Source organism: Euprymna scolopes, chromosome 39 (genome assembly GCF_053919585.1).
Source record: "Euprymna scolopes isolate OS-2025 chromosome 39, ASM5391958v1, whole genome shotgun sequence".
NCBI classification, from domain to species: Eukaryota; Metazoa; Mollusca; class Cephalopoda; order Sepiida; family Sepiolidae; genus Euprymna; species Euprymna scolopes.
In genome coordinates, this window is record NC_136520.1 from 38448082 (window position 1) to 38462968 (window position 14887).

General features: G+C 33.7%; 1 protein-coding gene across 2 annotated transcripts in view; it reads left to right on the plus strand.

The window, feature by feature from the left end:
• LOC145263762 (polypeptide N-acetylgalactosaminyltransferase 5-like) overlaps nucleotides 1-14887 on the plus strand; it is a 231481-nt gene that overhangs the window by 183457 nt on the left and 33137 nt on the right. For both annotated transcript variants that reach the window (XM_080120794.1, XM_080120793.1), the window contains 2 exons: nucleotides 6644-6857; nucleotides 9052-9169. In XM_080120794.1, coding sequence (XP_079976920.1) covers nucleotides 6644-6857; nucleotides 9052-9169 — 332 coding nt within the window. The remainder of the gene's footprint in view (nucleotides 1-6643; nucleotides 6858-9051; nucleotides 9170-14887) is intronic.

Genomic DNA, 14887 nt, shown 5'->3' on the forward strand with positions numbered 1-14887 from the left:
TGTATGTATGTATGTATGTATGTATGTATGTATGTATGTATGTATGTCTGCCTAAAACTTTCGACAGAGGCGACAAATTTTACCAAGATCAGTATCGTTTTGAAGTTCGACCTTTCATACGACAAATATCGCAATATTGGCTAAAAACATTAATATCTTCACCTTCAACTAGGCACTTTTCTACAGTCGTGGTCGCTTTTTTCGCCGATGTTTTTGAAAGTTATCCTCTCCTTTCGATTGTCTAGCTTAAATGTTAACATAAGTCACTTCCGGTTTGGCGGTGGTCGTAACCGCAAAGACGTCCGGTTTTTTTCCTCCGTTCTTTTTCTCCTTCGCGGTACGGGTTCGAGCAGTGGCGGCACGTGCATGGAGCTGTGGGACTGCAGCACCCCCAAGTTATTTCTACACAATATTAATGATAAAATTAAAAATAATACGTTTGGTTTTTTTTATCATTATTAGTTATTTTTTCTATGTGTACATTATAAAATCATTAAGTTTAATGTCGGTATCTCCAAATTCATATAATAACAAAAATAAACTTTCTTGGAGCTGTGAAATTCACAGTTACACTTTCTTAATGAAATTCTCTTGTGAGCATGCGCGCTTTAGACGCTTTAGACAGCCGAGGAAAGCCGCTTGAGGAACTGTCGCTTGTCGCAGATCCGCGTCGTGAAATTCGTTGTTTGTTTAGAGTGTTCACCTGTATAGATATGATAACATTGATATTGAAAAAAAAGAGGTTTATATACAATTATTTTTAATTATTAAAATCTGCATATAACGTGTTCTTGTACATAAAATATTGTGCTTTTCCTTTTCTTTTTTTTTAAATACGCACACTTAGCGTTGCGATTTAATTCGGTAGCAGACGGAAATATATAATATGCAGAAACTGTTTTTTTTTTTAATTAAAAGTATTCGGGGATTTAGCAGTGAAACTAACAAGCGACCAAGGGTAAAAATCAAATATACAATAAATAAATCTTACCATAAAAATAAAGTTACTTTTCCATCTACCTGCCTTTTTGTTTGTTTGTTTTAAGTAGTTTGAAATGTTATTTATTTTGCAACAACTAAACTTTACAAAAAAAACTGTTTACATTTTTTCCTAGAAGCAAACAAACGAAGAAACAGTTTATGTTGAAAATACATTTTAGTCAGAAATCTTTTTAACTTGTATGTTTTAGATATAAAAAAATTAGCATTTATTTGCCACTAACAAGGACAATTTTAGAAGTTTTATACTTTGAAAAATGGATTTTTTACACAAGTTTTTTTTAAAATTAAAATATGTTTGTAAGTAAAAAAAACAACAGTTTTTTATAATTATGCCTTTTGAAACTTTACATTGAATTTGTTAGTAGATGGGGCAGATAATACGCATTAAAAAAAAGAAATTAGAAATCCTTCTAGACTGAGACAATTTTAATTTTTTGTTTTCTTTGGGGAGAAAGCTACATTGAAATTCGATATTTTATAATGCTGATATATGACACCCTATTTTCTTATAATACATCTCCACTTTATGTTGATCTTTACCGGCATGGGAAGGTCAGTAAATAGCCAAGTCTGTTTGTTCTTTTTATATAAAATTCAAGTTGTTAAAAGATTTCTAAATAAAATTTTGTATCTTTAAATATTTTTGTTTGTTTGTTCACTATGTAAAAATGTAAAAAAATTTATTTTGTATTTTATTTACAAATATGTTTTGTTATAAATACATTTTTAAAAATAAATTTTGTAAATAAAACTGTTATTAAATAAAACGCTATTTTCAAATAGTAAACTCCTAAATTAACCCTCGTAGGGAGGCAAGTAAATTTCAAAGTTTTTCTTTTTTGTTTTTATAAAAAAATAAGTTATTTTTGAAAATGTTTTTCGTTTGTTTGCAAAAAAAAAAACAAAAAAAAAACGCAAATTTTTATTTAATCTGAAAAGTTTAAAAGGAATAAATGTATATATTATTTTTATTATTCTGTAAAGTGTACATAATTTTAAAAAATATTTTTAATAAAAAAGTTTTTGCGTATTATCCATTTCTGATTGATTATTTGTCTTTGTTATTGTTGTGGAGACGCCCACTAATTAGCATACGTGGATGAAAAGATATAGATAAAGGTATCAAGTCAGCAAGACCGGGGAGCTGTGTTCGAACGCCGGATAGGCAAGACGCATGTGCCAGTTTCTCCATGAAAGACTTTAACACGCCCTCTGCCGGACAATCTTCTAACTGCAGTACAACTGCACCTTTGTAAATATGTATTATCTTTTCGTCTTAATATATTTGTTTTACCTTTACTTTCTGCATTCGTGTTGTTATTGATACAGACACAACAGCTATATATTTGAATATTTATTTGAATGTTTGTTTATTATTTGATTAAATATTTATTTATATATTTGAATTTCTTTTACATGATTTTAAAAAAATACGTAAAATTTTCGAAGCAGCACCTCCACTAATCTCAGGCACGAGCCGCCACGGGGTTCGAGCCTGGCTTCCTACTACCACTTTTTTTTTTGCACTACATACATCTCGAAACACCCGGGCAACGCCGGGCAGCCATGCTAGTATATCTATAAAAGTGGACATGTCTGTGTATCTGTGTGTTTGTGTGTCTGTTTGTCTGTCTGTGCCCATTTCCCTACGGAATAACTACGGTCATTTTTTTTCGCCGATATTTTCGAAAGTCATCTTCTCCTTTCGATTGTCTAGCCTTAATTAAAACCTACGTCACTTCCAGTTTGGCGGTGGTCGTAACAGCAAAGACGTCAGGTTTTTTCCTCCGTTCTTTTCCTACTTTGCGGTACGGATTCGAGCCTGCCTTCTTACTACTACATTTTTTTTTTTTTTTGCTCAACATACACCTCCAAACACCCGGGCAACGCCGGACTGAAATGCTAGTTTAACTATAAAAGTGTTATCTTGTCCCGATTACTGTAAAAACACATCTTAAATGTGCTTATATTTTCTCAAACGCATATATTTTCTTACACTTGTAAGGGCGATAATCTAGAGATTTTAGTCTTACCGGAAGTTTAAATCAATAAATATTTATTATTTTATTATTACTACAAGCAGTGGGAGATGTTTTTTAAACCAAAATCAAATAAAACAGGTAATTAAAGTAATCGCTTTTAGCATCGGAAAATACATTCAAATTTTTCCGATTTCCGATTCGTCCCAACACTAGTAGAAATTTAATTAAAAGCATAAATACATAGTAAGATATTTTGGATCGTTTATAGGTTAGGTCAAAGAAGAGCTGAAGCATATTGACTAGAAGACCAGGAAACTCATGATTAAGAACAATGCACTACATCAAAAAGATGATGCTGCCCGACTATATCTGAAAAGGAAAAGTGGGGAAAGAGAACTGCGAACAACACAAAAAAGAATTAGAAAAAATGCATAATGCAGTACATCGAAAGAATAATTACCGCAGCAAGAGACACCGAAGAAAGAAACAAGACAGAAAAGGAAGAAACAAGGAACAAGACGAAAAAAGAAAAATGGAAAGAGAAACAACTACACATAAGAGTAAAAAAAAAAAAAAAAAAAGATTAGACTAACGAAAACACTTGGGCATTGCTACAAAAAGGAAACCTAAACAGAGAAACTGAATCCCTAATAACAACCGCACAAGATAACGCAATTAGAACCATTCACATCAACGCAAGGATCGACAAGACACAAGGAAACAGCAAATGCAGACTCTGTGGACAAAGAGACGAAACAATAAACCACACAATAAGCGGATGCAACAAACTAGCCCCCCCTCCCAATAAAAATAGACACGATCAAGTGGGACAAGCAGTACACTGGGAATTTTGCAGACAATTGCATCTTAAACACAAAGAAAAATTGTACAAGCACGAATTGGCAGCAGTACTATAATAATAATAATAATAATAATAATAATAATAACAATAATAATAATAATAATAACAATAATAATAACAATAATAATAATAACAACAACAATAATAATAATAAGAAGAATAGTAATAATAATAATAATAATAACAATAATAACAAAAAAATAATAATAATAACAATAATAATAATAATAATTACAATAATAATAGTAATAATAATAATAACGACAACAATAATAATAATAATAATAATAATAATAACAATAATAATAATAATAATAATAATAATAATAATAATAATAGTAATAATAATAATAGGAATACAAAAACAGGCATAACCAAGTGGGGAGGGTGGTACACTGGGAATTGTGTAAACGACTGCATTTTGAGTGTACAGACAAATGGTACAAGCATAAACCTGCAACAGCACTCGAAAACGAGAACCACAAAATCCTATGGGACATGGACATACCGACGGACAAACCCATCCAAGCAAGAAGACCAGATGTCGTAATAATTAACAAGAAAGAAAAATCCTGTCTAATCGTAGACTTTGCAGTCCCAGCTGACCACAGGGTGAGTATGAAAGAAAAGGAGAAGCGAAGCAAATACACAGAGCTATCCAGAGAGTTAAAAGGGATTTGGATGATGAAGAAAGTCCAAATAGTACCGATAATAGTAGGAGCACTATGAACAATCCCGAAAAACTTCGACAAAAGAATGTCAGAAATTGGAATCAGAGGAATAACTGCAAAAGTACAACGACTAACAATAATGAAAACGACTGAAATATTAAGGAAACCCCTTGAATGCGGAGAATAATACAAGACAATATAACGAATAAGCGTTACAGGGAATGAAGAACACCGAAACTGCATATTTACAAGTTCTACACCCCCCATCATGCACTCCCCCCATTGTTTCATCACCGATCCCCCCCCCAAAAAAAAATGATACCAAAGGGCCGAGAAGGGTCAATAAGGACTGAAAGACCGAGGAGCGAGCGCCAACCAGACCTCGGCTGGACAAGCGCAAAGAGAACTGGGACCTTGGGGAGGCTGAGTGCCACTCAAATTCCAGCATAAACCAATGGCCACTACCAGCGAGAAACCAATGGTAAGCGGCTGTTGCGATGATGCAAATTCATTTGCAAATGCTATCGAAGGAGGTGGAGAGGACTGGACGTCTGGGGAGACTTGTTGTCACTCAGCTTCCAGAAAATACCACAGGTCTCCAATCAGATCGTTTGTTGACTTGTGTGAAAGCTCCATGTGAGCCAATAATAAATAAATGACCAATTTTCCCTTTCAAAGATTATCACACTGCGTGCACATACCTGACTGACTCTTCCCTTGGTCAACACTGATTACGCTCCACAGTTAAATAATAGCAAAAGTTTCCTGAACTTCCCATATATCCACTTCTAACCCTTGCTATCAAACCAGCATCAGGGTCATTCTGTGCTCCAATTGTATTACGAGGATAACAAACGTCTAAACAATAACACATTCAAATGTACATTTTCCACATTTGAGTTTTCATCCGTCTTCATTGGTTTGTACTAGTGTTGGGACGATTAATCGGAATCGGGAATCCCAAAAATCATAACTTTTTGGAATATCGAAATCGGTATCGGATTCAGAAATAATTGTGTGTATTTTCCGATGCCAAAAATGATTCCTTTAATTATATATTTATATTTGATCTTTGTTTAAAACAAAATATTCCGCTGCTAATAGTAATAGTAAAATAAAAATATTTATTGATTTTAAACTACTAGTAAAACTAAAATCGATAGATCACCCCCACTCCCACGTGTTTTTTTTTTTTTTTTTTTTTTGCGTTTGAGAAAATATATGCACATTTAACATGTTTTGTTATGGTAACAAAGAAAAAAAATAACAACTTTATAGTTAAATATTTAGAGATTTATAAAGAATCGGAATCAGAATCGGTAATTGTATTGGAATTAAGAAATTACTGGAATCGTCTCATCACTAGTTTATACTTCAACCTATTTCCTCTTAGTTTCCCCTACTATGTATAACATTGCACGCATGTCTAATATACCTTTCTCTAAACTAGATAGTCCTATATAACAATTGACTATCCTGTGTTGCCCGCTGGCAATGACGACAAAATAGTAGAGTTAAAAAGTGGGCGCAACTGTGACGTGTTCTGATAAAACAAGACAAGATGAGTAGTTGGTGTAAATTACTTAAACGATGTGTGTGTGTGTGTGTGTGTGTGTGTGTGTGTGTGTGTGTGCGCGCGCGCTACCGTCTTGTAACGTAGAGGAAGGAAGACCATATGTTGTTCGTCACTAGCTGTCTGGTCACGTCAATCCTCAGCAATTTTCTTACCAGTCCCGATCTAATCTCGCCCGGTATATTAATCCTATTGCGCATCTTGATGACCAACTTTCTCCTCATTCTTCTGCTGATAAACGTATTTCCTCTTTCTTTTTGTTATTTTTTTTTTCATCTTATTTTTTATTTTCTAATATTTGAGGGTAATGTCGATAGTATCATGGAACATCTTTATTTAAATTCTTCTCTCTCTATCTCTCTATATCTAGCTCTCTCTCTCTCTCTCTCTCTCTCTCTTTCTCTCTCTCTCTCTCACTCTCTTTACTTCTCTCTATCCATTTCTAACAATGTCCGCCCCTTTTCTCCGACCGTAATTACACCAGAAAAAGCGAGTATTTATTCAGTATATATTGATTTTCTTTTATTGCTGTGTTTGTGACGTCAACTTAAAGACTGGCTTCGACCCATGCTTCAACGAATTCATGAAAACAAAATGGCTGCCGTAACACCGGTCATCGACAGGATAGACGAAACGACATTCAAATATTGGCTATTCAGCGGACTTTCAATCAATATCGGAGTCTTTCAATGGGACCTCAGCTTTAATTGGGCGCCCATCTTTAAAAGGATACGAAACACAATAAAATCACCAACAGATCCGATCCAGTAAGTTGTAATTTTTTTTACTTTTTTAGTAGCTGTCCCTACCCAGCGATGCCGGGTATTATTTATTTACTTTCATTAATTTGTTAACAATTTATGTAACTGAACAGTAAAAAAAAATTGTATGACTTTTAAAAGTAAGTAAAATGTAGACCAAACAAAGGGAAGTAATTCTGTGATCATCAAAAACAGAATATTTTTCTTTTTTATTAAAGTAAAACGGCGACTAAGAAAAAAGCAAGTAACTTCTGTGTTGACGTCAAATACAGTTATTTTCCTTGTTTTTTTCTTATGGCGCCATTTTGAAAATTATTCTGATCAACTAAAATAATTTCTGAAACAAATTAAAATTCAATTTTCAAATCTCACTAGATTCAGCCACTCTGATGAGTCGTAGACGATGAAACACTTGTCAGTGGATAATTATATTTTAAAAACAATATATATATATATATATATATATATATATATATATATATATATATATATATAGTCTGTTTAATATACAAGCATTATTGGTTACATACGTGCATCCATGTTTCAGTGGAGTCCTAATTCAGGAACAAAACTTCATCAGACTAAAAGAAAATCGATATTGAAACGGGTGTCAAGATTACTTTGGGTTTTATAAGATATTTGAGCTCAATCTACATCCCGAGGGAAAATTGGGGTGTATACTTTGAGAATGTATGCTGAGGGGAACGGGGGTAAGGGTGGGGAGGACTGTGTTTCTCGTGTTTAAGCTGTAATTAGTTGGGGATGTTAGATGATACTTTAGTTTGGCAGTTATTTATTGCTCTTCGTTTAAAATTTCCCATATCTTAGGTTATGTATATGCTTGTATATCTTTTATTTGTGGCGATTTCAATTTCCTTTTGATCAGTATTATTTTTATTTATTTATTTATTTTTTACTTATTTATTTATTTTTATCTCTCGTTTTTATTTGTTCATTTGTTTTTTAGTTTTCAGAGTAGGGGTGAGGAGGAAGGGTTTGTTGGTTGGTTGTTTCTTTTTTATGGCATATCAACACTTTTCATGTTATTTAATGCTGAATCCAGTGAATTTGAAGAAAATTCTTTTAATAGAGTATATTTGTTTGTTTTTTTTTTTAAGTCGGTTTTTATTTAACCTATAGTTGGGACCCTAACAGGTACTACCAGTCCGGGTCAGAGTGGACCTGGGAGCAATGGCAATTAAAGGGTAGCTCCACACTCCCCAAAGCCCGCGGGCTGAGGCCTCGCCATCGGATATAGTTTAAGGTCATATCCAGGACCGAGGAGGAAGAGAGGCGTTAGAATGCTATTAGTCTGTCGGTTACTTTTTGCTTTGATCTAAAATACTTTTATATTCCTATTATCGTTACTATCTATATGCTATGTTGTTTTTATGGTTGTATTTTCATTGCTTCTGGCAACTTCCTATTGACAAGTTTTTTATTTTTTGTTTTTATTTGTTTTATATATTAATTTACTTTCTTATTCTTAGCTATTTTTCATTCATTGGTTTTCCGGGTTCCTTATTTATTTACTTATTTGTTTGTTTGCATATAAGATATATGTCCTTATGGTCGGGTTAGCAGTTATAATAATTTACATAATTGAAATATAAAACAAAATTTGCGGAGTCTTTAAAAAATATATGCGAAATAGACTAAACGAAGGACAATAACTCCATATTCATCGATACTGAGTTACTTCTTTTTATATTGACCCAAAAAGGTAAGTAACCCTATATTGCCGAATGCAGTTACATGCAGAGTTACTTACCTTTTGGGGTCAATATAAAAAGTAACTCTGTATAGATGAATACAGATTTATTTCCCTTCGTTTAGTCTATTTTGTATTTTTTAAAAAGAAAGGTGCATTGAACCAAGTATTATGGTATCCATTCGATCCACAGTAAAAGATTAATATGGATTAGTGTTTCATGCAAAAATAAGCACAGTGTTAACAATATACAATCATAAATTTGGCATAAAGCACTGATTCTAAATCAACGGGCTGTAACTTTTGTCCGTTTTTAACGGACTAAAAAATCTAGTTTAGTAGATAATAAGTAAATTAAAACAATAGATAAAACCCTGCTTCTAGGCGTTCACTAACCTAAATTTAACTGCGAGATTTGCATGTTAATTTTCTTTGCCAAAAATACTAATTTACTATTTAATCTTTTTTCAAATCTTGTCCAATTTACAGATCTCCGACAATGGCTGGTGGATTATTTTCTATCCGGAAAGACACGTTTGCTAAGCTTGGGACGTACGATCCGGGATTTGACACATGGGGTGGTGAAAACTTGGAACTTTCATTTAAGGTACCTTTATAATAATAATAATAATAATAATAATGATAATGATAATAATAATAATAATAATAATAATAATAATAATAATAATAATAATAAAAATAAATAATAATAATAATAATGATAATAATAATAATAAAAATAAATAATAATAATAATAATAATAATAATAATAATTATTATTATTATTATTATTATTATTATTATTATTATTATTATTATTATTATTATTAAAGATTTTCAAATTTAAATCTTGCCGAAATAAGCCAACATGGAATAGCTAAAATGGTTTAGTTGAATATGTATATCAATTACTTTGGTTTGAATGTCCCAAGAAAGACTACCAACGTCTCATTCGTTATCGTTTAACGCTGTTTTGTCTACGGTATGACATGTAGCTCTCTGCGTCAATTTTACGTAAACCATCTTTCATTTAAACCTTCGGTTTTATGGGAATGCTTCTGTTTTACAGATCTGGGTTAGTATGCACTCAGAGTGACCCTTGTCAAAATTCACACTAATTAACCTAGCCATAGGGTTCCTAATATATAACAATACTTTGTCAATGCAAGCTATCGTGTTTCGAATGACGGTGTTTGTGGACACTCTGGCCTCTGATATCTCCTAGTCATGGGACGATTAATCGAAATCGGGAATTGAGAAAAATCGGAGCTTTTTGAGGTATCGGAATCGGTATCAGAATCAGAATCGAAAAGAATTGTGTGTTTTCTGATACCAAAAACGATTTTTTTTTTGTGTCATTTTTTTTTATTTTGTTTAAAACAAAATCTTCCATTGCTGGTACTAATGATAAACTAATAAATATTTATTGATTTTTAAAACTACCAGTAAAACTAAAATCTATAGAACAACCTCCACAAATGTTCTCATCTTGGAGAAAATATACGCATATTTAACATGTGTGTTTACAGTAATCGGGACAAATGACAAATCTGTGTTTAAATATTTATAGATTTATAAAGAATCGGAATCGGTAATTGTATCGGAATCAGGAATTTAGAACGGAATCAGTAATTGTATCGGGATCGGGAAAAATGTTGGCATTGCCTTGTCACTAATATTTACCCTTGTATCAGACGACAAATGAACTTTGAGGTCAAAACGTTACCAATCTACTGAAGGAAACTTATGCTTTCGATATCAATACTTAATTACTATTACGCTAACTAATATGTAAAATTATAGCATTACTAGCATGGGTGCCTGGCGTTGCCCGGGTGTTTGGCTGTATGTGTTGAGCAAAATAAAAACAAAGTCGTAGTAGGAAGGCAATCTCGAACCCGTACCGCGAAGGAGGAAAAGAACGGGAAAAAAACGTAACGTCTTTGCTGTTACGACCACCGCCAAACCGGAAGTGGCGTAGGTTTTAATTAAGGCTAGACAATCGAAAAGAAGGGATGACTTTTGAAAATATCGGCGAAAAAAGCGACTCCTTCCTGTAAAAAAGTGCCCAATTGAGGGTGAAGAAATTAATGTTTTTAGCCAATTTTTCCGTATTTGTCGTCTGAAGGGTCGAGCTTCAAAACGATACTGATCTTGTGAAAATCCGTTGCCTCAGTTGAAAGTTTTAGGCAGACAATGCAAATATACATACATACATTTATATATTGGTAGCTCAAATTTTAGACCCAAACCGATTAAAAAGCTTAAATACCCTTTATGTAAAATTTCAAATGTTTAGACCAGAAATGTTCTGAGTAATTTAGTAGAGACCGCAGGGTCAATTTTTTTTTTTTTTTTAACTTTGACACCTATTATGACTCCTTAACATTTATTGTTTTGGACTCAACTCAAGTTATTAAGTTAGATCTATGTTCAAGGAACCTATATCCAAAATTTCAATAGTTTATATCCAAAATTGGCGGAGGAGTTTGGTAGATTTCTTAAAGGTCAAATCGTTGAACTTCGACCCCTTAACAGCCAAATTTCTGGACTAAAATTGATTACAAAGATTTTCCCAAATCTCCATACCCTGTATATCAAATTTCGAGTCTGTAGACTGAAAATTGAGAGAGTTATTGCGTCTGGAAATGTACACACACACACACACACACACACACACACACACACACACACACACACACACACTTTTATAGATATATAAATGTAAAGTAAAGCCAGTCCCATTGTCGTTTCTTTGGTATCTATAACGTTTGTCCTACAATATCAATATTTATGGCTGACAGAACGAGAGCATGCTACCCCCGTGGATTAAATAAAGGGCTCCATTCGAAATTCCGTGTAGATTTCCAGGTCCGACAAGATACACTTGAAGAAAGTCGGAGGTTACATTGATCGAAACGTTGTGAAAATAACACCCAAGATAAGAACAGTAGTTGGAATCTAATTAATACACAAAATAAACTGTTTTTTTTTAAATAAAATCTGGAATAATGGTTAGAAAAAACAGGAAACTTAGCGCCATTAATAAACGCGTACATATGTCATTGTTGGGGATAAATAAAGCAGGTACTGATAAGAGAAGCATTGTTAAAACAAAAGAAAACCACATATATTAGATGAGATGTTCAACGTGTCTCTTCCGTGAACAGTTGCACAGCCACGTAGACAATTTCTAGTCGTCCTTTGGCTGACTTCAAACAGGATATTATTCTCTCTTCTCTGTAATTCAATTAGATGCAACAATAAACTCTAAACTGTAAAACCCATAAATAAAATCAAGTGCATTGGCTTTGAATCATCTTGTTATTACGTTCAATCATCTACTCCCATTACTTCGTATACGTCGTAGAAATTTGGGTGTGCAACTTCTCTCTTTACGCGAGCTGATTTCTTGTGGTGTGCCTATATTCGGAAAAAGTAACTGCTTTATACGAACGGTTGTTTTGTATATAAAGTTGCTGTATACATTATTTTTTACTAGTTGGAGTATTCGTCACGAGTGGGACTGTTTATCCATTATATGTGTGGAACGAACTGGAGTCCATGTCGTTAACCACTGAACCACCATCACTTCCCAAATATTCTAGTAAAATAAAATAATTTGTGAAAATAAACTTAATCGAAATATATTACAGTTTGTTAATAATGTCTATTAACATTGCAGTAAAAACCCTGACGTACCAGAATAAAGCATTTATTTTGTAAGGTTTTCAATGATTAATAAACAAGAAGGTGACACGCTTTAGCTAATATGCTGTATTGTCAGAAGGGAAGACAACCGAATTCCAAAGATGATCTTCTACGGGGAACTGTGTCACGACCCGGTTAATGAATGACCGAATTGATTGGCAATCAGATCGAGATACATAAATTTATTTTATTTGATATCCAATGGCTCATCACTTATCTTCAGTCAATCGTCGGATGTCGGATCAACCAGCGAAATATATCATTAAGGGGAATGGAACAACAGAGCAATGAATGACGAAACAAACACTCAGTCAAAGTTTAAAATTCAATAAAGACTTTTATATACAAAAAGGAAGAATCAGAAGCCACGATAAAAAGAATGAGTGAGATAGACGTATCTTTGGAATGTTTGCCAGATGTATGCGACATGCAATTACAATATAATATGTAGAAAAGTTTGTGGATAAGAAAAGATATTGGCATGAGATAGGCCAAACTTAGCTGTTTTGTCCGTTAGGGTAAAAACGAATCATAAGTTCACAAACACGATAACCAAAAAAAAACAAAAAAAACAAAAGGTGAGATGGCGAAAGTCTATCTTTTCCTCGAATCATAATTCCAAAGAAGAATAAATGTGAGTTCAATCGGCAATACGATCGTATTTGAATAATAATCAGCAATTCAATTAATTCAAATCTCAATCTTCGATGAGGTTCGATTCTCGCAGATAATGTTTACACACCGGGCTGTCCCGCTTTCTTTACGCCAACTGCTGTATATCTTCCTATTTTCAAGTCCCCTCGTGTTCAGCTTTCCCGCCTCAAATGTTCGCTGTCTGGTTGCCATGACGACGTATTTCCGTTCGTTACGGCGATTGTCACACCCAACCTCTGCCCCACTTCCCCCCAGCCAAGTGACTGCCACGACATATCTTCACAGAGAGAGGAGGTTGTCTGGCTGATTAGGTCTTAGGAAGAGAGAGAGAGATAGCGAGATATATAGAGAGTAAGTATTAACGTCAGATAGATAGAGAGGTAGAGAGATTAAATGTTCGCTTTGCTCTGACGTCACAACTGGAAAATGGAACCTGCAAGGTAGGAGGTCAGAAGCTTCGTTACAAAGATGTAACAAAGGGGCACCTGAAGGCAATGGATATCAATGTTGAGACTTGGGAGGAACAAACCAAAGAAAGGAATGGTTGGCGGAACTGTCTCCACAAAGGAAAGAAAGAAATAGAGAGAAAGATTGGAGAAGCCTTAGAGCTGAGACACTATGTCCAAGGAACCTATATTTGGGGAGTGATGGTGGTTCAGTGGTTAACGACATGGACTCTAGTTCGTTCCACACATATAATGGATAAACAGTCCTACTCGTGACGACACAACCCCAGCACCCACATATGCAGTGCCTGAGACCGGAAAGAAAGAGGACTACGCCAACACCGAAGGATAAAGCACTGAGGCCCCGACTAGTTAAGACTGACGGACTGCATGATGATGATGATGATGATGATGATGATGATGATGATGATGATGATACTGTGTAGATGTACATATAGATACATAAGTTAGAGAGTGGGCTAATATCGAAATGAGTCACGCACACGGACATAGACATCATAGTTACTTCAGTTTGATTTGTTATTTTCTTACTTCTTAACTTCCTAAATTAACTGAAATGAATGATGCATACGGACAAAGATATTTAGATAACATTCCGCTTAGATTATTTCTACATTATTAACGGTGTTTCGTCTGCAAAGTTTCTACGGAAAGACTGATTTAAAAACATGTTTCTCTCAGCTCGAAAACGTGACGTCATTCGTTATCGTTCAAAACATGTTACCAGGGATTCCTTTTTTTACTATATATATTATTGGTAATTTACATATATATATATATATATATATATATATATATATATATATATATATATATATATATGTGTGTGTGTGTGTGTGTGTTCAGGGATTCCTTTTTTCACTATATATATTATTAGTAATTTACATGATTGAAATATAAAATTTTGCCTTTGAATATCCAACTAGAACTCTAAAACTACAACACAAACACTAACAACGTTGGTATTTTCTTCATAGGCGTTGCCCCGGATGAATAATATCTAAATTTTAAAAATAATCATTTTTTAAACCTAAAACTGGTGCAGATTTCTGTAAGATGGGGATGGGGTCTATTTTCTAGCCACTAACTATATATAACTCTCATTATTTTACAACGAGTTGTTTCCCTTACACCAACTAATTCCTTGGGGAATCCATGAAAGTGTATACATGTGTGTATATATATATGTGTGTGTGTGTGTTCAGAGAGAGGGAGAAAGGACGGAGAAGAAAGAGGAGTTGGAAGAAGGCAGGTGGGGGAAACGAGGAAGGGGGAAAGAGGGAAAGATAAAGATACCGATAGATAAATAAATAGAGAAATAGAAGTGTTAATAGAAATACGTTACAATTTTTCCCTAGGCAATGTCGGGCAGTCCTGCTAGTAAACAATAAACGTCTCTCAGGTTCAATAATATTAAGAAAAAAAAACTACTCTTTCTTTCGTTAAAAATAATTGGCATTATCAGCTAAATATTCTTTAAATGAATAACTGT